The sequence below is a fragment of the Colossoma macropomum genome, unplaced genomic scaffold (genome assembly GCF_904425465.1).
Source record: "Colossoma macropomum unplaced genomic scaffold, Colossoma_macropomum, whole genome shotgun sequence".
NCBI classification, from domain to species: Eukaryota; Metazoa; Chordata; class Actinopteri; order Characiformes; family Serrasalmidae; genus Colossoma; species Colossoma macropomum.
This window is the reverse complement of record NW_023494792.1, coordinates 39885938-39912106: the sequence shown is the minus strand read 5'-3', so window position 1 is coordinate 39912106 and position 26169 is coordinate 39885938. Positions and strand designations below refer to the sequence as shown.

Sequence of the window (26169 nt, the reverse complement as noted above, 5' to 3'; positions counted from 1 at the left end):
CTTTATACTGTCTCCACATACTTTTCTTCTTTTACCTTTATTGATGGTCAGCTTAGCTAGCTATCAATTGCAATCTATCAGTTTTACATTACACACAGCATCAAAAAAAGTAAAGAAAAATATAAAAATGAAAAAAGCTTCATTGCATCTGGTAATCATATTGGGCCGGGACATTGTTCTATCCTAGACAGAAATATCGTAGTTCATCATACAAGTGTTCATCATACAAATCACACAGGCACTGCTGCCTGACCCTGTGCATTTTGTTCCATTGTAGCCTACTTAAGATCCAAACTAAAATTTGCTCACTCTCTAGTTCATACAAGTGCTCATTGCTCATAGTAAAATCCAAGTAAAAAAAAAAAAGTTTTTTTTTTTTTTTCCTTTTTACAGGGTAATGGGCCTGGACCCCCCTTTTGCCCCTACCCCCAATGTCATTGTTTACATACCCTATTTAGGAAAAACAACATTGTGTTGTTGCCCACCCAAATAATGCAAATGCCCAGGCTGTTGTCTCCACATTTCGATGTACCGCTAACTTAAACTGAACGGCTCGATGAGTTAAAAAGCACACCATGTAGTAAAAGTAACCAACGGTTTATTCTAAATTCTCATTCTTGAAATGTTTGGCGACTGAACACACGCATACGTAAATAAGTGAAATTAAAATGACACAGCAACAAGTGCCAGAAAAACTAATTATACATTAGAATTATGGCACAACAACAGGCCAGGTAATAGGTTCAAAATATGTACAAACGGCAGCTAGCAGTGTTCATGATTGGAGGTTAGGATCGTTATTTTTGGCTCAGAATGTCCGACAGCTCCTTTATATATTCGATCGTGTACTTTAGTGTCTGGATCTTGGTCAGTGGTTGCCCCTTGCGGCTGTAAACCGGGGGCAGGTAATCCCTCAGCTGGTGCAGAGCTTCCGCCAAACTCCTCATCCGCAGCTTCTCCCTCTCGCTCGCCTTCATGCGCCTCTTGCTTGACATCTTCGCCTTGCTCAGTTTTCGCTGGCCGTTCTTGGCTCTCCTGTCGTGTGGGCTGTCATATGAAAAGCTCGCGAAACTCTGCTCGCCCTCGGCCTGAGGCTCCGGGGAGGAGCGGCTGGAGTAGGGTGAAGAGTCAGGGGATGAGGGTGTGCATCTCAGCGAGGCCTGCTGTGGCTCTCCCAAACCCCTCAAGTCCCACTGGGACAAGAGCCTGGCTGTCATGAGATCCACATCCATCTGATCGACTTCCTCAGCGAGGCTATCCATGGTGCTGCTAATTCACTCGGGCGGCCTATGGGGGAACACTTGTTTGTGGTAAAAACTCAGGTGAAGGGATTTTTATACCAGCGCAGACTTTATGAGCTCACAGCTTTCGAAGAAGTTCAAAGAAACCCAAAGTGGCGAAACGGGATGAAGAAACGACGTTCGTTGTCACCGAGGTGCGAATAAAGTCGATACCCCGTGGTAATGGGTGCGAGAAAAGAAAATAATTAGATTGCCTTTGGTGGGGGAGCAGTTTTAAGAGGACGTTGCGGTCATTGACAGTTTTTTTACGACACATCTCAGGGAAATGCAGTAGACAAACGACACTTTAGGGTCCTTTTCTATGTAGTTGAGAGGGACCTGTCCAAAAATACCTCAATTACGTTTAATGTGGCTACGGTGGCTGCACAGTTAACAGGAAAGAGCAGCGCGTAGCAGAGTAGCCTGCTGTAAGGCATTCTCTGACTCGTGGAGGCATTTAAATTTCGAGTTGTTTTTTGTCATATACGTGGTGGGTGTAAGTGACCGACCTGCAAAAAACATAATTTGAAGAAGGCACAGCAAGGACTGCGAATTTTATTTCGTTGAGGCCTTTCATGTCTGCAAAGGTGTGCAACATGGCACTATATAGGTGAAGAACCAGCAGCTAAGCGGCTGGGTAATAAATTGTGGTGTCACAGACAAAGTGACCAAACGCTTACGTGCCCATCACAGAAAGGAAGCCACACATTTAAACATTTTACATCTTTATTAGGACCGGACTGTCACTTTTTCTGTTAAAAAAAACAAAAAACAAAACTAGGTTGCAACAAAGACTGTTGTTTTGTCAATTTATTTGCATCACTGCAGCAGAGTAGTCAATGTGCTAAATGACATGAAACATACCTTAATATATTACTAAGGACGTGAAATATGTTACAATACTGGGACACCCAATGATATGAAGAACTTGAGAAGCCAAAGTAAAAAGAAAACTGGATTTTTAAAAAAATAAAATATACAGAATTTCACTAAATATCATGGGACACTAACCCAACACACACCAATATTCTGTTGCTGGTATTTGGCTTTATACTGTTCCAGAAGAGGAACTGAGAACACAAATGAACCAGAGTGAATGCAAAACATTCTGATTCCCAATCTCACACAGGTATGACACACCAACTCGATGTTTGGGTTTGTAACATGGTTTTGGGTCAGTGTGCTCTGGGCTTAACAATTACAGAAAATGCACATTTTTTACTTAATAAATTTAAGTTTTAACCTCTCTGCTAGTGGCCGAGGGCTATCCATCAAATCATTGGAATTACCTTCCTCAGAGTCTGAAGCCTGATTGGGGTGTACCATATTTAGCTGCTCTTCTATGGGAAACGTACTGAGTCTGTCCGGTTTAGTCAGGTGAGGGGCTAGAACAGTTTTTTGAGCGATAAGTGGTTCGCACCTGGCCTTGGCTTTGACTTTGCTTTTCATTTGATCTTTTCCAGGGTGATTCTCTGCATCACTGTCTTCACTGGAAGAACCCTGGTTAATACAAACATTTCTTTTAGACAAACTCTGTTGGTTTATCTGGGCAGTGCCACTAGGTGATCTCTTATAGCTGAAGTCAGAGTAACTTCTCTGAGGCAGTACTGAAGAGATTAAAGAGTCTTTCGGTTTAGCAAATGTGTATTTTGGTCGCACTTGAGGGAGGCACTCTTTGGGCTGCTGTGCTTTTGTGGAGACGTTTTTTTCCTTTGAAGCTGGCGCACAGGGGTTAAGTATACTAGGCTCTGATTTTTGACTCTGTGAGCAGAGAAGAACGTCGTGATTCGTAGATAGTAATTTGCAAGATGGGTGGAAAGTGTTAGCTAAGTCAGCATTCTTCATGTCAAAATCAATATTGTGAACTTTGGTCTTGGTTGAGCGTTCTCCTTCATTCAAAGAGTCAGCAGACTTTATTATGTTCATCATAATGACCCTCTCCCTCAGTGGAAATTCAGAGAGACCATCAACCTGTGGAACTGCTGATCCTCCATCTTCTGGCCCAAGAGCAGTAGCTGAGCCAGAGTCTGCTGTTTTGGCTCCATCATCCGATTTTCTCACTAGTCTTAGATCAGCCACACAGCACTGAGGCTGAGGAGATGGGGAGGCAGTGAAAGATGAAGCATCCCAGTCAATATTGCTCAAGTGCAGCTCATCAAGCACACCAGATACAGAAGGGGAGCTTTGGGCCTGAGAATATGTGCCTGTATCACAGGGGGAAGAGAGAACCTCTGGCTGGATCTCCTGTTGATTTGCGGGCTCTTGAAAGGGCTGTGGTGCATCAAGTGTAGCAGTGGAGCACTGGTCGGTTGTGGATTCTAGAGTCATTATGCTGGGTAAGACCATCTCTGAAGATGCTGAGGCTTCAGATTCTGTAGATGTCTGCAGAGACATCTGAGCAAAGAGATCAAAGACTACTTCAGGGGAATCTGCCAGCTTCTCCTTTTGTGCCCTTGGTGCTTTCTTTCCTGTTGACAGATAATTAAAGCACACAGACATATTTCTTAAAAGTGCCCAGATTTCTATTGCCATAATATTGCTTAAAACTAGCACGAAATACTACATTTCAGAGTCCATTTTCATAAACCATTTAATTGCAGAGAACTGATACACAGGGTTCATACACCTTTTCCAAGGTCAAATTCAAGAACTTTTCACGTACTTTCAAGGTCCATTTTCAAGCTTTTCCAGCACCTTACAGCTGTAGTAAATTACATATTTATACAAATACATACATACTCAAAATAATTAATTCACTTTGTATCACATTAAAAGAGATTGTATTATGCTATGAACAACCGGAATTGTGTTTGGTAATAGCAGAAGGATAAGAAATCAAAGGAAAACATATGTTTGTTGTTTCAAAATGTGTCACCTGTTTGTAAGTAGACTTTCCTGGCTATCTAACCTTGCTGAGTCAGGATAAAAGAATTACCCCAAAAAATCACTCGACAAATAACTTCACTTCCAATAAATTATTTACTGAAAATATCAAAAATAATAGCATTCACCTTTGAGGTAGGCAGTCAACCAGCTCTATAACCTTTTTCTACAGTATTGTGCCAATCAAAACAATAGGAATAGTGGCTAGTTACAACTTGAAAACAGACTGGCAGATTGCAGGCACACACTAGCTAGCGGTGTATGGGTCGCGAACGAGCTCTTTGAGCCAGGTCTTTTAAGTCAGAGGTCGACAGCCCAAACATTTAGAAGAGCCAATTTGTCCGTTCAACAAAAATCAAACCATCTTGTGAGCCACAACATTTCATGTCCATTTTAACATCTTGGCTGTAAATACGACACAGTATGTGCTAATGTACTAGTATAAGCAAAAACATATACAATATGAAACATAGACTTACTTTGCTTTAAACCTATGCTCAGCTATAGCCGCCCTCCTTGTATCTTTGGCAGGAAACTTTTCAACAAAAGCAGAACAGCTTCTTGTAAAATGTCTCTTAACGTTGGACTTTTTATGAGGCTGAAGTCAGCTTCTCATTCCCCAGCATCTTGTTCAAATTTTTCTGTTCCACCTTAAATTCTGCCCGAGGTGCCAGAATGTAACTGCTGCACCATGTAAGGTGGAACGGAAAATTTCAAACAAGAAGCTGACTTCAGCTTCGTGGCTTTTTTGTGTTTGACAGTTTCTCGCTGCAGATTAAACATATCAGGAAACCAACTGGAGTGATTATAAATGCAATTAATTTCGTTAGTCTCTAAATTATCGATGTTCCTCTTTTTTTTTTTCTCTTTGCCTTTTTGTGAGCTACTAGCTAAGGGAGACTTGTATGCATTGCTGTGGTGACCAGAGGTCTGCGCACCAACCTTCAGTGTTAAAGGGTGAATTAGCAGATACACATTACCTCCAGTGCTTAAGACCTGATCGTTCTAACTGTGTTGAATGATCAGCAGAGCTTTATTTTCCTGCAAAGAAGGATTATTTTATTTTTACCTAAAAATCTAATTCTGCCGTGAAGCCGCAACAGCGCAGAGAAAAGAGTTGGCACTACTGGGTGAGCCGGGCCAAATGATCTTGGTTCACCAAAAAGCTGAAATTCCCATCACTATCACACACGCAGACATGCAAGCGAGCCCAGGTGGAGCAGTTTTCATTTTAGACTGCGACTTATTTTATTTCTCCAGCTAACAACCAAACTATTCATTCAGATGGCTATTTGTTGTGAGAGAAATGCAGGTATAATTTCAAGCATTTTCAAGCACTTTATCCAAAATTCCAGCACTTTTCAAACCTGGAAAATACATCATTAAAATTCAAGCATTTTCACGGATTTCAAGCACCTGTACGAACCCTGGATACATTCTAAGAAATTAAGAATTTGAGCTTTATAGGGAATTGGGGATTGGGTTGGCTAACAAACAATATACACATTTTTCACTGCATATCTTGATCAAACAAATTGTTTAAACAATTAAGGTCATTGATGGAAAAGCTATATAAATCTCTTTAAAGAGGGTAACTGGAGTAATCTGTTCCAATCAGTTCACCCCTGAACATTAGGGCTTAATGATTTGGAGAAAATATCTAATTGCGATTTTTTTGCAACTGCAATTCAAACTGTGTGATTTTCTATAAATTAAGGTTCAAGACTGTTTTTTTTTTCTTTTGGCAAAAAAAGATCACAATGTTCACTTTTTCTGGCTTGAGGCTTGACCCCTGAATGTAGTATGCCAGACTGCCAGTAAGTTGTAGTTGTGATGTTGGCTGACTGATTGGTTCAACTTCTCTACACGAAAATGTAACATTTTAATTAACGTTTTTGATAATGTATGCTATATAAAAGAATGCAGCTCTTGTGTTTTGAAAATTGCACTCTCCTAAATTGCAATTTTGACCTTAAACAATAAATCTATCAGCCCTAACTGACATTAAAAAAAAAAAAAAATGTTTTGTTTTACGAGTTTTGTGTAAGTGCAGTATGGCTGAAAATGAACCTCAGAAGAAATGATAAAGCTCATAAGAGAATGTTAAGGTTAGAAAAAGGTTACAAAAGGATTTCTAAAGGTTTTGGCATTTATCACTCTTAAATCTGACAATTATAAGTCCAGCCCTCTGGCTGCTTCACCAAGGCATGGGCATCCTACAAAGATGAGTGCAGGGTTACACCTTAGAATCCTCAAACAAGTGAAAACAAACCCTAGGGTAATACATAAAAGATCTGTACCGATTCCTCACACTTGATAATGTCTGTGTTCATTAGCCTACTATAAGTAAACACTGAAAAAAAGTAGTGTTTATGGTAGATTACTATTTGAATTCCAGGGTGTGTGTCTATGATCTAAAACTCCAGAGAGGTTGGGACATGCAACACAGGAGTAAATCAACAAGAAATGGGCAGAAAAAAAATCTGTTTTTTTAGGATAGCCATGTCAGAGGCCTGTCATCAGTCTCACTGCAATGCAGTGGTGTGACCTGAAGCAGGCTGATCAAGCAAAACATTAAAAAAACTGTCTGAAACAATTCTATATGGTTCAATGGGGAAACTGCTACATAAAACCGATGAATAGCTAAACAAAGCATTTAGTTAAGGTTTTTGCCAATAAAAGAGTTTTCATTAGTCATTTGACATACTCTCATTATACTTTTTCCATCAAAGACATGGCACTGTAAAATGCTTTTTTGTTAGACATGTCTTTATTTAGTATTATGGCTCAGATGAAAACCACATACTTTAGTCTTCAACACAGTTTTGTGATTTCCAGCCCAAACCTCACATCTACTACAGCTGGTAATAACTGATTAGTTGAATTAGGTGTGTTTCAGCAGGCAAATCAGCAAACTGTGCTGAACTCCAGCCCTGCAGTACTGGAACTGAGCACCTCTGCACTTTAGTCTCTTTGTAGAAATACAAAAAGCAACATCATTCATTACATTTAACACATTCATTAATTTTGTTAAAAATTTGTTCATTAAGTTAAGCTTCTAGTGACTAGTCATCTTCAAGTGACTGCATTAGCTGTAATGTGCTGCGTGGACATCCACTGCCACTGGATCTTATTTCACCGTTACTGCGCATTTTATCGCACATGAGTAGCAGCTGCTTCTCGTGCTCCAAACAAGAGCACTGAATGAGAGCCTTCTAGTTCACTTCCATTTGTTTTATTAAAAAAGATATTGGAAGTTCATTATGGATCATTACAAATACTTTGCTTTAAAAGTACCAAGTCACTTTAAATAACAATAACACCGAGTCACTTAGTCACTTTAAAATGTATATTGTCTCTATATTCTGCATATATTTCGTGTGTATTTAATGTTTCAGTTGGTTTTTCTTGTATTTTTATTTATTTACTTTCTGTAGAGTGATTAGCCTCACCACAAGCATTTCAATGCATAAATGTCCTGACATGTTGTGCAAATGACAAATAAACTTGAAACTTGAACTCGAAACTTGAGCTCACAGTGAGAAAATATAAATGCTATATAGAAAAAAAGATGCATCGAGATGCATCGACAACACATTTTATCAGGTCATTTTTTGTTATAATGCAGGGAACACTCAACTGTCAAAAATAAACAAACAGCACATATCAGATTACATTATGTTTCTCTTTAAAGCCATGTGTATACTTCTAAATATGGACTAGAAAGGAACAAGTGACAGGTCAATGGAATGTGGATAAATGTGCATTAACCGTGGTGCCACACCTTATGTTAATCACAGTGTTTTGAGTGTGAAGGAACTGCTGGGATCTGACTGTGTAAGTGTGAGAGAGTAGCAAGCCAAGCCTAAAGAGTGTCACATCTACAGCCACAGGCTTTGATCTCAGCATCTACACAGAAGGAAAACCACATCTACTTAAAACACCCCAAAAACTCCCAGGGTCACAGTTTCCCAAGAATGCCACAACTTTCATCAGCCAAATTACATCAAACAAGGTAAAGGTTCATGCGTTGTATCAGTAGAGAGAGAGAGAGAGAGAGAGAGAGAGAGAGAGAGAGAGAGAGAGAGAGAGAGAGAGAGAGAGAGAGAGAGAGAGAGAGAGAGAGAGAGAGATTTTTCCCATTATTTACCCTAAACATTTATGTAACTTGTTTTCCAAAAGGACAATGAAAAAATGCCTTCTTCAGTTCAAAACTAAAAGCACCTGTTTTATGTACTTTCCACTTCACCTGATGGACATCATTTTTATTACTGAAATTAGAGCATGCACAGAATCTGTGCATATGCACTACTGTTTAAAATTTGGAATCTGTGTTTTAAAAAGATGTTTGTAATAATAAAACAATCTGGTTGCAAGTAATTGTATTAATTGATTCTAGTATGCTATTATATTTTAGAAGGATTCAGAATGAGGAAAGATTCTAAAATCACAGAAAAAGGTGAACACATCAAGAATTAAGTTATTATTATTTCATTTAAACTGAAAAAATATATATGCAGAATTCATCACATTTAAAAAATGGAGACCAAATCTCCATGCAGATTTGCAAAAAATACAAATATAAACTTTACAAACTTTACAAAAAAATAAATGCAAATAACCTATTACAGTACATTATTTTTCATTTATATCCATTACAGTAGTTTGTTATTTATAAACAATAATATTATGTGTCATTTATGTCTTTATTCAGAATTCTTGATATATTTTTTGGGCATTTTCATTTTAAAAATGACATTAAAATAAAAATGCTGAATGCGAACTGATGAATGTGTGAATGAAGGACCAAAAAAAGTACATACTCTTTGATTTGTTGTCTTTGGCCTCTGCTGTTTCCTTGTGGAAAAGCTGAACGATGTGTGGGAATGCAATAGAGAACAAGTTCTCCTCTTCCACTGTCCTCACAACATCTGGCTCCTGTTGAGAACTGTCTTCAGGAAATACATAATGATCTGCAAAACCACACAAGGGTTTGAAATATCAGTGTAAAATATACAACAGAATATTATAAATCATGATTTCTCAAAAGAAAGCAACAAAAAAAAAAAATGCTCTAAACAGACAAATAGCTCTAGGAACAAAACCTTAAGCTCAAATAAAATTTAAATCCAGATGCCTTTTATTTGAAAAGTGATGATCAAATTTCAAAATAGGAAACTTAAGAAAGATTACCATTAATATTTAATTATACTAAATTATTTAGCATTTTAAGGTAGAAACGTTAGAAACAAGTTAGTGTGTTTTAAATCAACGGATTTTCTGTTTATTACAGAGAAAGCATTGTTCACTGTAATTTATTATATTCTATAGATGCAGCAGAAAAAGATAAAAGATTCTGGAGAATTTATTTAACATAATATAATGCTATGTGTTTTGTTTCAGCAAGGAAGAACCAAAACATTCATTGTCAATAATCTTTTAGCATATCTCATTAAAAATCTTTGTTAAGCAACTTCTGGGCTATTGTCCAAGCATGGAGGAGGGGATTCTCAAAGTTCAGAGCGTGTAGAGGAAGCAAGTTTAGCACTTCAGGGTGATACATTTGTTTCGTCACCTGTGACCCGCAAATCACAACACCCACACCTTCCTCACATCTCTCTTCACAACAAGACACTAACAAGACCAGCAGTGACATTCATCACACTTCTACTGCTACAGAACAACAGCTCTGTTTGCAAATAAACAAGGACAGATTGGATTTTAAAATTTGCAAATCAGGTCTACAACTGTACTTTCAATGATACACGTCAACAATCAATGACTTAAGCGGTCAAATATTAAACGCCTCCAAGAGCTCAGACATAACGATTATTTAGAAAAGCTGCTTCTCAGATAATAACCACTTTCCAGACAAAGGAAATGTGTAATCTCACCTGGTTTCCTCCACAGAACTTCAAAGCAGGAGATGCCATTTCTTATGCGGCGCTTGTATATTCTGTTTGGACACGTTATACAAATTACTGAGACTATATGTAATAGTGATATGGGACCATACAATAACATTAATTAATTTCAGGAAATATTTAGCCATTTACAACAACTAAACTTTTTAAAAATATTGCAGCATGTATATACAGCATATAGTAGAGACAGACCGAATGGGCTGTATCTGCTCTGAAATTTCTGTTCCTTGTCTTTTGTTCATAAGTTCAGTGTAAGTCATCAATGCAAGGACCTTCTCACTGGTGTAGTGTTTAGGCCACTCCATCTTGTCCAGAGCAAACTTCTAACAGATATAACAAATGAAAGAAAAAAATACAAGACACTGGGGTAGAAGCTCCATCATATTTAGACATATTGCATTCAGACACTTTTGTTTTTCTTATTTAATATATTTCCAGTGCATATATTTCTTCTAGTTTACAAATAAAGTCTTTTGACTTAAATATGAACAAAAAGTATGTAGGCTATTCATTATAAAAGTTGTGTGTACAAACTTTTCAAGAAGATGTCTTGAAACACAGTTTTAAAACATCTTCAATAAGAACTAGTTAGCTTTTTGCAGCATTGTGGTTTAATTTTGGCCTATTCCTCTTGGCAAACCCTCTTCAATTTCCAAAGGTTGCATGGTTCCAATCTGACTCCACCATGAATTGTCAATAAGAATCAAGTGTGAAGACCATGCAAACACCTTCACCTTCTTTTTTAGAAACGTTTTTTAGAAACCTTGAGTCATTCTGGCTGCATGTTTGGGGTCATCGTCCTACTGAAACGTCCATGTTCTCAGAGGATTCAGTTTCTTGGCCGATGAGATTTAATTCTCCTCTCTCACTGTACATCATTCTATTAATGTGTCCTTCGATTATATGTAGTAGCCCTGTTATTTGCAGAGAAGCGGCCCTATGTCATGGTGCTTCCACCTCCATACTTCACTGTGTGCATGTTGTTCTTGGGATCATGTGCGCAACCCTTCTTTCTCCAAAGATAATCTGTTGTTTTATTTTTGTTTTGTTTGACCAGAGTATATTGTCTCAAAAGAGTTCTGATTTGTCTATATCCACGTGTGCAAATTTTTGCCACACATCTCTGTGCTTCTTTTTTTTTTAAGCAAAGGATTTTTGTGTGAGGTGTTGAAGTGGAGATGATTGTGGTGCAGTCTATTGCTTATTATTCTCTGTGTAACTGCTCTTCCTGCTGCTTTCAGGTCATCCTGCAGCTCTTTTCGAATGACTGCTGGCTTCTTTTTTTACCGTCCATAAAATGAGTCTGAGATTGTGTTGTGAAATCTTGCAAGGCTTACTTGTCTGGAATGATTAGTTGTGTTCCATGAAATTTCTATTTTCATATTATCGAACCAATTGTAGTGACAGAGATGTTAAAGGTCTTTGCTATGGCTCTATAGTTTTTTTTTCCATTCCAGTGTTGCTTAATAATGTTGTCTCTGAGTATAATATTTGTGATGGGCCAAGGGCCAAAGGCAAAAAAGGCACAGCATTAGCAGATGTGGATAAATTTGTAACATGTATCTTTCATATTGTTGACAAATGTTTAAATTCTGTAATGGTTTCTATACATATGAAGCAAGCAAACACGTTTTGTCTTTAAATTCTCTAAAAATGTATTCTTCATTACAGCTCTTCTTGCCTGTTATGATTGTTATCCATTTCTGTCATTAGTTCATAACCAGTAGCTACGTGCTGTCTCACCTGTGTTGTGTTAAGAGACTACTATGTGGTGTTAAAGATTATTGATTTTCTTTTGTAATTTTAGTTTATTACATTAGACTATGTTTCTTTACAAAATTGTTAAAATATTAAATAAAAAAGTTCTATAAAAATTGAGTGAGGTGAGGTGAGATGAAGTATTTAAGGCAACTTTTGGCAGACCAAAATCAAATGTACTTGTGGGCCAGGTTATAGAGTCTGGTACCTGCATGAGGAGAAGGTTGGGTTTCCTCCACTTAAAACTATGAACAGCTTTGTCCTTTGGAACCAAAAATTCACTGATGATCTGAGAGTCAAGATGAATTTCACAGTAAGTTATATGGACCACATGGTCTAAATCAAATTAGTTTTAGGCTACACTACACTGGATCATACTGATAGACTCACCTCTGAGAAAGGGAACTTGTCACATGCAAGCGTTTTCCTGTGAACAGAAACTGTTAGAATTCTAAAGACTGAAAACACCATAATTAATAATATTTATTCTTAAGCAAGTGTGTAATAGTACTAATAACAGTGTAATTGTTTTGGTTACTTTTAAAGACTTCACTTTTACTGCTTGGCTTTTTACATTAGATTTTTAGACATGAGATATTTGTACACTGCAATGCTAACTCACTTTTTAATGTTACTTTCAATAGAGGAGACCTGGCGAGCATGCTCAGTGCAGTGCCAATCACATGGACACTGGGAGTCATAGTCTTGAGGGTGGCAGAACTGCTTACTGTCACAGAACACACAGCCACTACGCTCATGAGATTTAGCAGAACCTAGTGCAAGCAGAAGAGAAAAAAAACAATGCATAAGGAAACAGGCTACAAAATCATGTTACAATAAACATCTTGTTTTTAAAGTATGTTCGACCATCTGATGTCAATACAGTACTGTGCAAAAAGCCTTGAAATAGTTCAAAACAATTGATCTTGGTTTCTGTCTGTAAAAAATTATAAAACATCAGAAAATAACAAATACATACAACAAACAAACACAGTAAAATGTAGCAATTATTTGTTTAATAAGTTGTTAATATGTACACCGATCAGGCATAACATTATGACACCTCCTTGTTTGTACACTCATTGTCTATTTGATCAGCTCCACTTACTATATAGTTGCACTTTGTAGTTCTACAATTACAGACTGTAGTCCATCTGTTTCTCTGCATACTTTGTTAGCCCCCTTTTACCCTGTTCTTCAGTGGTCAGGACCCCCATGGACCCTCACAGAGCAGGTACTACTTGGGTGGTGGATCATTCTCGGCACTGCAGTAACACTGACGTGGCGGTGGTGTGTTAGTGTGTGTTGCACTGGTCTGAGTGGATTAGTCACAGCAGTGCTGCTGGAGTTTTTACACACCTCAGTGTCACTGCTGGACTGAGAATAGTCCACCAACCAAAAATATCCAGCCAACAGCGTCCTGTGGGCAGCGTCCTGTGACCACTGATGAAGGACCAGAGAATGACCAACACAAACTGTGCAGCAGCAGATGAGCTATTGTCTCTACAAGGTGGACTGACAAGGTAGGAGTGTCTAATAGAGTGGACAGTGAGTGGACACAGTGTTTAAAAACTCCAGCAGCACTGCTGTGTCTGATCCACTCGTACCAGCACAACACACACTAACACACTACCACTACGTCAGTGTCACTGAGAATGCTGAGAATGATCCACCACCCAAATAGTACCTGCTCTGTGAGGGTCCATGGGGGTCCTGACCACTGAAGAACAGGGTAAAAGGGGGCTAACAAAGTATGCAGAGAAACAGATGGACTACAGTCTGTAATTGTAGAACTACAAAGTACTGTATAGTAAGTGGAGCTGATCAAATGGACAATGAGCGTAGAAACAAGGACGTATGGTCGTAATGTTATGCCTGATCGGTGTATACAGTTAGAATAGTTAAAAAAATGCAGGTTTGATTCCTGACTTCTTGCTGCACTCCAGTTGCATTCCACTGCATGGATTTGTTAAATGCAATCAGAGGCACACCTCATGAATTCATTAAGGTCCTGTTTAGCTGAAGCAGGTTTTGGATGGTAACTGAAAATACTGGACTTCATTGAGGCTAACTGCAGAGATAAATTACTTTACATCATTTTTTTTTTGGAGGACCCTCTGTAAATGTGTCATAGATGCTTAGCTTGCATTTAACGTACGTTTATGCTAAATATATATTATATTTACTTTAATTTACCCAAACCCTAAACCTAGATCAAACCCTAACCCTAACCTCAACCCAAAACCAACTCAAAAATCCTAAGCCTAACCCAGGTACTAATCCTAACCCTAACCCTGTTAATAAAATGGGAGCTATCTAAATAAATCATTTTATCAGTTTTTGCAGTCCTGTATTTTATTAAAATGTGAGGATCATGCTGCTATAAGAATGCCAGTTATGCTTTTCCATATAATACTGAAAATACCATAAACCAAAAATGAATCCAAAACATTCATATACTGACCAGGGTGACGACACACCAGACAGTGGCTGACCTTCTTCACAGCAACCTCCAGAGTCTCTGAGCCATCTCTCTTCCACTCAATGAACCTTTACATTTACAAAGGACAATGTAAGTCAAAATTGCTGGGTCATTATTTTATTGGACTTCCTCTGTTCACTAAAAAAAAAAAATATATATAAATCGGTCAAGCTTTATGATGATTAATGAGAGCAATTTTGAGCTCTACAGATGATCATTCTCCTAAATCTTCCAAGATAAGAAAACTTTACAGTACAATCACACCTACACGGATACATTACATAACTTACAACATACTCCTAACACATTATGAAAAGACTAGGTAACTTATACTTTTCAACTGATATTTAGACTCTTATGGCAAGTGAAAAACACACTAAACAAACAGGGATCACACTATCCACCATGTAACTTTTTGCTGAACTGAACACAAAACACCAAACTTGCACAAAAACACATGCTGTCCAGTTTCTAGGAGACAATGATAGCAAGAAACATGGAAAAACAGGGGTCTTTTGCGCTTTAAAATTACATTGGTTATTTATGAAATCCACTAATATAGAGTCTACACTGTACAAAAAACTAACAAGTCTGACAGCAGAAGTGCCACACAAAACCTGTTAAATAAGTAAAAGTATGTTTTCTCAATTACAGTAAGTATGTGAAATTACAGTAATATAAGCAGTGTTAATATACAGTTTATCTGTGGTTTATTTGCATGCATGTAACTCAAAAAATGAGTACTGCCCATTACATTTTACAATACTTTGACAGGGAAAATACTTTTTCCAATGTAAATTAAATCTAGATTATGTCCAAATTACATCCAGTTTCCAGTCCAGTTTCCAAATGAAATCAAATGTAATTGACATACTCCAACAGGCTTGGAGGGCAAGCAATTGTGCCTCTGTGCCCCTCAAACACAATTTTGTCCCAGCCATCGACTCTGATTGTCCCAAAATCTGCAGACTAGAGCGAGCACTGACTCACTGATTGTAAATCGCTGCTATCATCAAGGCAAAACTCGAGTCATTTAACTGTGGCTTTAGGTGTGCATGTGCATCTGCTTTGCCACAACAAGCCTGCAGTTGAGCATGATCTAAACACAACCACCTGCTTTGTGCAGCAGCTGTCTTCTAACCCACTAGATTCCATTGATCAGCAACCTGACCATGTTTGAGTGAAGTACTGCTTTAAAAACCCTTTTAAGAATACCTGTGTGTACCTACTTTTGAAGAAGAGTTTGTCCATTCAGATTCTGTATCAACTTCAGAGTTTGCTCTTTCCCAACACCTGCAACGCCCTAGAAGAGCAGAAAAGAAGCACTTGGCTTTCATACTTTTCTCTTATAAGTGGTTATCACTCAGCATATATCTATCCAAGGTTAAAAACACATGTAGTTGAAGACATACCTTAGGAATGTAATCGCAGCCAAGGAGCACAGCCAAGCCCACAAGTGTCTCACGCTTCAGGTGCAGCTCATTCTCCACTCTAGACATTTTATAGCAGTCTATCTGAGGGTCCTGGGAAGATGTGGAGAATGTTTGGATTAGAAACCAAAAAAAGAGAAACTGATGATAAATCCACCATTTAAAATACAAAGCTAGTCTGAAGGAATAACCAGCCTTCTCTAGGAACTCTGTAGCTGGACAAAACTATGGACACATGACTTGGAGTCTTTAGGATAGAGAAGTGAATAACATATCAAATTTTACCCTTAAACTGCAAGCTTATTATTATTTATTTTATACTTTGTAATCTTTGGACATATTATTCTGTAACTACTATAAAACAAATATATAGGTCCTGTAGTTATGGGAGTAAGGAACTGAAGGGTGGCCCCACATACAAGTCTCTAATGAGGGTTACATCTTGACAATCAATACATTCAATGTACTACAGGATGCAAAACTCATAAGGTAGTATATGCACTGCATATTTTATTGATTTTTAAAGCGATAAGTAGTACATCAAATATCTGCAGCAAACTGTTAAAAAATAATAAGTGTAAAATAATTATTAAAAAATTCTGCAAATGTTAATGCATTGTTACTTTATATTTGTTTTACTTTAAAGAATGGAAAATCTAACGTAGTAATTGTGGTATGTGCAAATGTTCGGACATCCTACTAAGTCAGCCCTTAAGAACAGTCCCCTTTGATGTACAGTTTGGATCAGTGTTGTAGAAGCCTGTTTTCAGCTCAAAGTTTTTCACTGGCTGTCACATTTTCTTCCAAAATTTGTCACAGTCTTCCACCTATACGTGCAATGTTTCCTGGGCTACTGACTGCCACATAACCCCAAAACATCCACCCCCGCACTTAACAGCTGGTAAAATCAAAATAATCAAAATAAAATTGCAGCAGACCCTCAATTACCTCCTGCTGTCTTGCCTGTTTTGAAATAACCCACTTTTTTTTCATAGTTCCCTTCATTGCCATTTCTTAATGACATTTCAGACAGTGGAAATTGCAAGCTGGAAATGCTCTGATATCTTTCTATAACCTCCTCCTGCACAGTAGGCATCAATTTCAGATCCTGCATTTTCAGATCCTCAGCCAGCTGCTTAGAGGAGCCTATGGTTCTTGAGTGTTAGCTAAGAGTTTGTGTCCAATTATGCAAGATAGGTAACTAATAATTTGTTCAATCTATGAGAGCTAAAGTGACTGACAGAGTGTATTTAAACTGCCAAAAGTCATTATCAAAAATATGTCAAAAGCTTCAAAGATTTAATATTTATGACAGAGCTTTCATTCAGACAACAATTAATCAAATGCATTTTGAAAAGTAAATGTAAATGTTCTAAGCAGAACCCGGGCTGACAGCTTTTTTGCGCCAAACCAAAGTTACTGTAGTTTTGAAATTTTTATTACTTTTTAATTTTATTTAGTGTTTTAATTTTGTTTTTTTAATTCCAATTTAGTTTTGGTTAGTTTTAAAAGTACATTAATGTTTTTATTTCTGTTTTTATTTACTGAAGTATAAAAGTTTAGTTTTTATCTAGTTTCAGATTTAGTGTTTAGTATTATGATGAACACTGAGATAGCAGGTATTTAATAAGGTTAGAATAAAATTAACACAGCACTAGACTTAGCTTGGCTCGGCTCCAGCTTTCCTTAAAGACGGCCGAACACAGAAAAGTTCCAGTACTAAACGCTCATTCATACACTGAAGAGAAATGTTTTTTTCTCAGTAATTCTATTTCATTTTAGCTCGTTTTTCATGGGAAAGTTTTAGTTTTTGTGTTTTTGAAAAGTGTCATTTTTATTTTTATTACAGTTAACAAGCACATTTTTCAGTGCAGGTTTTCATTTTTCATTTTACAACCCCAATTCCAAAAAAGTTGGGACGCTGTGTAAAATGTAAATAAATGTAAATAAAAACAGAATGCAATGATTTGCAAATCTCATTGACCCATATTTTATTCACAGTAGAACATAGAACACATATAAGATTTTGAAAGTAAGACATTTTACCATTTCATGAAAAACTCTAACTGATTTAGAACTTGATGGCAGCAACGCATCTCAAAAAAGTTGGGATGGGGCTATGTCTACCATTGTGTAGCATCCCCTCTTCTTTTAACAACAATCTGTAAACGTCTGGGAAGTGAGGAGACCAATTGCTGGAGTTTTGGGAGAGGAATGTTGTCCCATTCTTGTCTGATGTAGGATTCTAGCTGCTCAACAGTCCTGGGTCTTCTTTGCTGGATTTTTCGTTTGAAGATGCACCAAATGTTTTCTATTGGTGAAAGGTCTGGACAGCAGGCAGAACAGTTCAGCACCCGGACTTGTCTTCTGCGAAGCCATGCTGTTGTGCTGGATGCAGTATGTGGTTTAACATTGTTTTGCTGAAATATGCAAAGCCTTCCCTGAAAGAAAAATTGTCTGGATATGTTGTTCTAAAAGCTCTATATACTGTTTAGCATTGATAGTGCCTTTCTAGATGTGTAAGATGCCCACGCCATAGGCACTAATGCAACCCTATACCATCAGAGATGCAGGCTTTTGAACTGTGCGCTGACAACAAACTGGATGGTCCTTCTCCTCTTGAGTCTGCAGGACACGGCGTCCGTGGTTTCCAAAAAGAATTTCAAATTTTGATTCATCTGATCACAGAACAGTTTTCCATTTTGCCTCAGTCCGTTTTAAATGAGCTTTGGCCCAGAGAAGATGGCGGCGTTTCTGGATCATGTTGACATATTACCAGACTTTTCTTGAATCTGTCCTAACTTTTTTGAGATGTGTTGCTGCCATCAAGTTCTAAATTAATTAATGTTTTTCATGAAATGGTAAAAAGTCTCACTTTCAACATCTGATATGTGTTATTGTGAATAAAATATGTGTCTATGAGATTTGCAAATCATTGCATTCAGTTTTTATTTACAATTATTTACATTTTACACAGTGTCCCAACTTTTTTGGAATTGGGGTTGTAGTAATAGTTTTAGTTATTTATAATAACCCACTTAGAGACCATACTAGCTAAAGAGCTAAAAGCAGAGAATAGAGTAGAAGAAGAAGATGGAGAGGAAAGGGTTGTGACAACTCAACACAGAGAATAGTACTGATGAACAGCTAATAAATAGTTATTAGGCAATGGGCACAGTAGTCTAAACCACAATCAAGTACAATATTGTTAAATAAAATTAAGATTAAAATGATTAGAAGTCAAAATTGCCTAGCTAAAAATGCCTAGTAAAAATGTATCAAGTAGGATCAAGTACTGAGTAATCTATAGACTGCAGTGGAATGTCTTAGTACATCTAGCATCTTTCAGCATAGGTGCAAAACGGTCTACTTTGATTTTTGACTTGACTTCTTTCACAAGTACAGTAAAAGAAGCTCAAAGAAATACAGCATGATAATTCTTTGTTCTCTGGTGAACAGCCCCGTTTCTTCCAAGTACTTGCTCATTATGTGATTAAAAGTAAGTGAACTTTTGTGTTTGTGACTGGAAAATACTCTGAATAAGTACTGTGACTTTCACTCTCTGTATCTCTTAACTGAGCAGGGGCACTCCAAAGCTAGAGCTAGGAATCACAGTTGTAAATGTATCAGAATATTAAGCATAGAATATTACGCAACTACCTTTGTGCTCATGTTGAAGTTCCTGTAAACAGTTTGAGCTCCATACAGGAATGCATCTCCATCACTAGTGATGCAGCCATCCACCAAGCCCTGTGCATCCAAGAAAGCACACATTGCCTCTGCTTCGCCCACTGCAGCTACCCACGGTACACCCAGACAGTCTAACATCTCAGCACACTGAGAGAGAGAGAGAGAGAGAGAGAGAGAGAGAGAGAGAGGGAGAGAGAGAGAGAGAGAGAGAGAGAGAGAGAGAGAGAGAAAGAGAGAGAGAGAAAGTAAATCACTGAATATTTAGCAATTTAAATGTTTTAGATAAGAAAACTAATCTTAGACTTAATTCCAACCCAGAACATGAATATTAATAAAATACTCAGTGACTTTGTTATGCATGAATAAGACGGGTCCACCAGAAACCAAAGTGGCAGTGGTAGCGTATGTAGTTCTGGTGTGACTACACCAAAGCTAGGAGTGGTGTTTAGGATTTATTAAGTCCACAGTAACAGATGGGCAATAGTCAATAACTGTACAAAATGCAAGTATGGTAGGCATTTCTAATAAAATTGCCAATAACGTGTAGATACAAGATGGATCTAATGAATTAGACTCTGTGTATGACAGGGTTACCAATTATACAGTTGACACTGTACACACAGAGAACTACTAGGGGTTGAAACAGAATACACTCTTAGGTTTACCTCTCTAAGGACAGCCTTAAAGCGCCCCCTGCCTGTGTTTTTGTCCAAAGCCGGTTTAGGGTAACTCTTGGTTTTGCGACTATAGAACACCATCTCTGTCCTCTTGCTCATAGTTTCTGCTTTGATCTTGGGAGCTTCTCCCTCCATAACAAACACAAGCTTCACACCCATTCGAAGAAGAGAAGACGTGCGGAAAAACAAATTGCTGCAAAACAGCAAAAAATATGCAAATTAAGCTAAAACCATTGCAAACAAACATGGTTAACAAGACTGCACCTATAAGTTACATTAATACTGTTAAAGGGCCTGTATCATAAAAAAAAATTTACTCTTCTCACTTTTTTGGAAATAAAAGTGTGATGTAGTATGTAAATGAGGCACAATACAGAGGTCATTGTATCATTCTAAAAAGGCATAGTAACAGAAAAGCCTGTTTAATTTTAAGGGCTAAAGAGAGGTTGGAAAATGGTCATCTAAAAAGTAGTGAATGTTTTTGGTCTATAAAACCACACAAATGTTATAAATGGACCTCAGGGGAAAAGAAAAATCTAGGATATGGGCTTTTAAACAACTGAATGGCCTACAGATCAATCGGATGCATGTATGGATCCAAAGATGGAGATTCAACTGCATCAATTTAGAACTAAGTTAGAACTAATTATAATAATGTTAATATAATAATAGAAATATTAACAATACTCAAAAAAAAGAATTTGCTATCAAGCTAGTTTAATCCAAAAAAAATGGCAAAAAAAAATTCAACAAGTTGCATCTCTTTATACACTTGAATAGCATTTGGAGACAGCCAATGTCTCTCTCTGAATAAATTCCTCTTTCTTACCGCAAATGAGGTTTTGTGACTTTGCCCAACATGGCTTGGACATGTTGGGCTTCGCAGATCCAAAGACTCAGATCCACAGCCAAAGTTTTTCCTGTTAGACTGTACAATGGCACAGACTCTCGCACTGGAGTCAGAATTGACCACAGCTCAGTCACTCCCATGACTGACCAGCAAACAGGTAACCCCGTCTGATAAAAATAAAGAAATAAACACAGAAACATTAACCAAAACCATTTTCCAGTTATTAATTTATTTTTACACTATCTGGAAACACAAGCTGCCATGTATATTGTGTGAACATTTCCTGATGAATGGTCCAAAATTCTTTAGCATTGTTACATTTTTTTTTTTAAAACAGCTAACACACCCCAATTACACATTCACTATCATCAACAAGCAACTCAAACTGTTGACCCAGGGCCTATATTCACACTTAACTAGGATTTTATTTACTATGACAGGACTAGATCCTAGATCAGCACTCTTACTCTGAGAATCTTTTCGTATACAGGCCCGGGTGTCAGTTCTTGGGATAAGACTGGAAACCACTGTATTAAGTGTTTTCCGGATACATCAAGCCTGGTCTTAGACAATGTAATTTAGTCTACGAGACTATGCTTAAAAGTGCTGGTTGGTTTGTCTTCAATGATACCTTCACATGATGATAACTGTAAGCTGTAATAGCACTGAAAGATATAAAATCATGTTTGACTTTTAAACTGCATTTTGAAACCCCGTTTTCTTGCAGGTTGGCCTCTTCCATTTTATGAAATCACAGAAAAAACTGCCTATTTGGCCTATGGGGGGAAAGTGTGTTAATTTTATTTTATTTTTTAGCAGTACACTATTAAACTCTGCCTCCAGAGGGTTTCACTGTCCTTTAAGAAAGAAGCAATTACAAACATTTTAGCTCACCCATCTGAGGACAGGCTAATCTGCAAAGAAAGCAATCCACAGTGTCACAAAAGATCAATAGTGTTATACACTGCTCATCACTGGGTTACTCAAAAACAGTAAACTGTCTTTTAAAACTAATATTAATAATAACTAGACCTGTCACAATTATTATATCATTGCCTAATCTCAATTATATTAGACGATTGTAATTATTTAAGCTGACTGCAATCATTTTCTATAGTCAAATTTTACACTAACACTATGCAGTGACAAAGAAAATGTCAATTGAGTGCTTTGAATTAAGTCAAATAAATGTAAATCAATGAAAGCAGTGAATGTATTCATTGAGATATCATGGGGCTTATGAAAAAAAGTTTCTAACTTAGTGCTCTGACTTGCTTTGAGAGCAGCACTGAGTAAACCGTCAGCTAAAATTTTATGATCACTTGTTTAAATTTCATGAACTTTATTCATAGATCACTTTTCATACAAGTGGTAGCTCAAAGTGCTTTACAAACAGCTGATAAATTAAAGGGAAGAAAGTATTACATAAAAGCATATTAAACTAATCAGTTCTGCTCCAGCACTCACAAAAAATTTACAGGTGCAAAGAACTGTTTGTAGAATCAAACGCTAAATGAAAGAGATGTTATATTTTCAAATGTTTCTTAAACGTGTATACCAAACTTTACTATCTAATAAAAGGTGGGATTCCACAATTTAGAAGCATTATAACAGAAATAGGCCTTTCGATGTTTTCTTTATAAGGTATTTGCCGAAGGCCAGTATCTGCAGATCTAAGATCACGTGCTGGAACAAACAGACAGACGTTCTGTGAGGTACACGGGTGCTTTAATGTTATTTAGAACCTTAGAAACTAGCTAGGTTAGTCAGATAGCTGACATTCATAGCTACAACAGAAATGGTTCCAGACACAGACCATTATTAAGAAGTAAAGTAAGTAACTTATGGGCTTGACAGCACTGTGCTAGTAGAAGTCAAGTGTAAAGCCAGACAAGCATAACGTTACCAATTTAGACTATATTTTCAAGAGTGTATTACAGCTTCTCATTTTTCATGTAAACCGTTTAACTACAAAAGCGCACCTACCTAGATAGATATCCAACAATATTTTGCTGGTGTGTTGACAAAAGCACTAAGTTAACTGTAGATAACGAACGAAGCAATGTCTGTTTAGCTGTATTGTAGTTTAGGTTACGTTTATAACACCATCTGCAGAATGCTTCACACACGCCCCACTACATTACAATTAAAGAATAAGCTCACGCGAACTCAACTTGCTAACAATAGCTAAACTGGTTTAACGTTTCCCAACGAACTGTTTGAATTCGGCGCTGCATTTTTTTTTCGGCGGCTCATTCCTAATGCAAATATTCACCTCATGTGCCCCTAGTGTCGGGGAGCGCAGGGTTTTGCATCTGACTGTTTTGTATCCAGTTTCAGCCTCCCCTCAACGTCTTATTTCCATCACTGGTGCTGTATTTGTGATATAAGTTACTCTATTCCACTGCCGTGTTTTTTGTTCACAAAAAATAAAGTCCATGCATGTAATGTAAATTGATCGTGCATTTTAAAGTGTTATTTAAGACAATATTTTCTCCTATTTCGTCATGTGTAACAAGTTTATACAATTTTCAGTTTGTCATGACGTACAAACCCGTTTTAGTAAAGCGTTATATGAACCGAATAATCTCAGTGTGGTGCAAGCCGAAGACTTGCAAACAGTAAATCTGAAGTGTCTTGAATGCTGCATGATTGAGCTGCATGATGACGTGTCTCAGTGGCTGTTAGCTGGCTTAAGCTAAACTGAGGACTGGTGGTGTTTGCTCTGCAAGCCTGTCTAAAGATTAAAATCGGCGTCAACATTCAATGTAAGTGTTTGTGAATGTTCGTGATTATTGTAGTTAGTTTCTATCCTTGTGATTATTTTGTCTCTTCGGATGTTTTGAACTTTTCTTTGAAGGCGTTGACGTAGCTCCATGGGATAGCTAGGCTAATTTAGCTGTCTAATTTAGCCTCTGCCCATCTTTGAAATATGGAACTAAATGGCGGTATTTCTCGAAATAAGCCATAGCTGCTTTACCGTGTATACTGAAGTATTGACATTTTCACTGGTTAATTGGGTAAGCTAAGTGGTAGCTGTGCTAATTAAAGAACTCCACAGTGGATGAAATTTCGCTTTCCATATGTTCTTCTCGTATAGGAGTTGGGATGTATGAGTTCTTACTATTGTAGTCTCTGTCTTTCTGGTTCACTCCATGCAGCTGTGGTTAGATCATTTTTATGTCGATAGACTTAAGCATTGTTTGTACTCAATTGCACGGCTCAAAACCAGAAAGATGTGAGCTAACATTTACATCAGTGGTGAATCCATTGAGCTGTCTATCACAAAGAAAGTTATCCTCCTTACTTCCTTTGCTGTGTTGAATCAGTTTCACATTTCTACCAGTATTTCATGGCCATTTTATGTTTTCTTTAAACAGTATGGTGACCGACGTACAGCTGGCCATTTTCGCCAACGTGCTTGGAGTCTCCCTCTTCCTGCTGGTGGTGTTGTACCACTACGTGGCTGTGAACAATCCAAAGAAACTTGAGTGATTCGCCCCCCCCATGGATGCGACTCTTAAGGTAAAGTATTCGAGGCAAACTCCTCAGTCATGTCTGCAGAGAGCTGCAGTCAATTTTGTGTTCGTGTCATAAAGTCCAGGCTTATGAATTTATTATTTAGATTATATGCCTGCATCGAAAAGACATAATGTTTATAATTGTTTTCCCCTGTAGGTTCAGGTTGTGATTGGCGGTCACAGGGACCACTGACAAGGAGAAAGAAGATGATGCAGTCTGTAAATGAATGTTTTGTAAGACAATGTTAATAAATTTATAAATGTATGGTCTTGTGTTGTTAATACATACTAACAGTTATTGAAAAAACAACTGATGGTTGTGTTTCTGTACAATCCATCCATAGGTAATTAGGACAGCAGGTGCATTTTAAAGGCTTTGATACAACAATGCATGTTAAACAAGGGAAAAAGGATTTAGTCATTTAGATATGTAAACAGCTTCAGACACAAATGTCTGAAAAGATCTTGGACGAGGTGGGAATTTGAATCACACAAAAATGCATATAAAAAAAAAACCTGTCTAATCGATTCTGAGCGTCAGGTACTGGCCATGACTGATTAAGATGTGTGGAACCATTAACATAACTAGCCATGTCTGCTGTTGTAATTAGCCATGTCTGATGTCAGAGTACAGAATGAGGAAAAGTTTGCCTAAATTTTTAGAAACCACAGTCATTGTTTGTATTTGCTGCCTCACTTAACCCAACTTTTGATGAGCTTGATGCTTTTCAGTTTTATCCTCTAAACGTTTGCCCAGATAATTTTGCTTGGAGTCTGACATACCAACATCAAAAGGAAAAAGCAATACAGATCCTTCTGGTGGAACTGAAGCACCACACATAGTGTTCACTGGATATTTGTGAAATGTGTTAATTTTTAAAAATCAAGACCTATATAAAATAAATTAAACACTATCAAAGGCTAACAATTACACATATACGCAGAAGTGAGTTAAACACTTGGTTACATACAGAAGGATAAGTGGCTTAGAAAATGTGTGTGTACTTTCCCATTTTCAAATAATAATAATTTTACTTGTACTCAAGTATATTTGTGAGGCAAATAATCTACCTTTTCCACAGTTAAATTTTCGTTATTAATATTTACTAATGCCTGTTGCTGTTTTTAATTTCTGATACATTGGGGAGAGCTTCTGGACTGCTTGGTGATTGGTCAGACCTCTGACTTTGGAGCTTCAGCATTGTATCTTAGACCAACATAATCCAAAAAGAGACAGAGACAGTGCCTAACACACTTCTTTTTCTTAGGTGCTGGTTGTATTAAGAATTTCCACCGGGACTTTGTACTTAAGGAATTTTTGACCTGCTACTTTTGTACTTCTATGCAAGTTGTTTTTGGAAAGTTATCTTTACCAGAGTCATTATTTCACAAAAGTAACAATACAGGTAACAATATAGGTTTAAGCTACTCTACACACCTCTGCACATACACTATATTTGAACGTTACATTAATGGGATAATTCACCATGAGCATAAATGTTGCTAATAATGAATGAAAGCTATTAGGGCCTAGCTTGATATCATTATTAACTTTTTTGGGTGAAGTAACTAATACTGTAGTTAAATATCCAGCAACTCACATCAAACCCACCTTTTAGTACATGCACACACAACAGAATGTGGCAGAAGTGGCATCTGCAAAATTGCAGATTT

General features: G+C 37.3%; 3 protein-coding genes across 6 annotated transcripts; 1 reads left to right on the top strand and 2 right to left on the bottom strand.

Annotated features, from left to right (window-relative positions):
* Positions 1–398: 398 nt before the first annotated feature.
* Positions 399–1262, bottom strand: msgn1 (mesogenin 1). Its single transcript, XM_036575535.1, has one exon. It carries the CDS (start codon positions 1260–1262, stop codon positions 798–800), a length of 465 nt encoding a protein of 154 aa, XP_036431428.1. The 3' UTR covers positions 399–797.
* Positions 1263–2265: 1003 nt separating this feature from the next.
* Positions 2266–24322, bottom strand: LOC118812299 (flap endonuclease GEN homolog 1). Of its 3 annotated transcripts, none has more exons than XM_036577171.1 (14): positions 24282–24322; positions 20954–21141; positions 20113–20317; positions 19418–19594; positions 15740–15850; positions 15557–15630; positions 14310–14395; positions 12468–12618; positions 12236–12272; positions 12054–12134; positions 10280–10410; positions 10058–10119; positions 8987–9136; positions 2266–3748 (listed from the first exon to the last, which is right to left on the bottom strand). In XM_036577171.1, the coding sequence occupies exons 2-14, from the start codon at positions 21112–21114 to the stop codon at positions 2499–2501; spliced, it is 2676 nt and encodes an 891-aa protein (XP_036433064.1). In that variant the 5' UTR covers positions 21115–21141; positions 24282–24322; the 3' UTR covers positions 2266–2498. The 3 variants fall into 3 exon arrangements, with proteins under 3 accessions (XP_036433064.1, XP_036433063.1, XP_036433065.1); XM_036577170.1 differs by lacking the exon at positions 24282–24322 and adding an exon at positions 22961–23188; XM_036577172.1 differs by lacking the exon at positions 24282–24322 and adding an exon at positions 21442–21496.
* ost4 (oligosaccharyltransferase complex subunit 4 (non-catalytic)) lies at positions 23606–24760 on the top strand. Of its 2 annotated transcripts, XR_005007529.1 has the most exons (3): positions 23606–23742; positions 24355–24499; positions 24653–24760. XR_005007529.1 is itself a non-coding variant. In XM_036577173.1 (2 exons), exon 1 carries the CDS (start codon positions 24356–24358, stop codon positions 24467–24469), a length of 114 nt encoding a protein of 37 aa, XP_036433066.1. In that variant the 3' UTR covers positions 24470–24499; positions 24653–24760. The 2 variants fall into 2 exon arrangements, 1 of the variants encoding a protein (XP_036433066.1); XM_036577173.1 differs by lacking the exon at positions 23606–23742 and having other exon boundaries at positions 24356–24499.
* The last annotated feature ends 1409 nt before the right edge of the window (positions 24761–26169 follow it).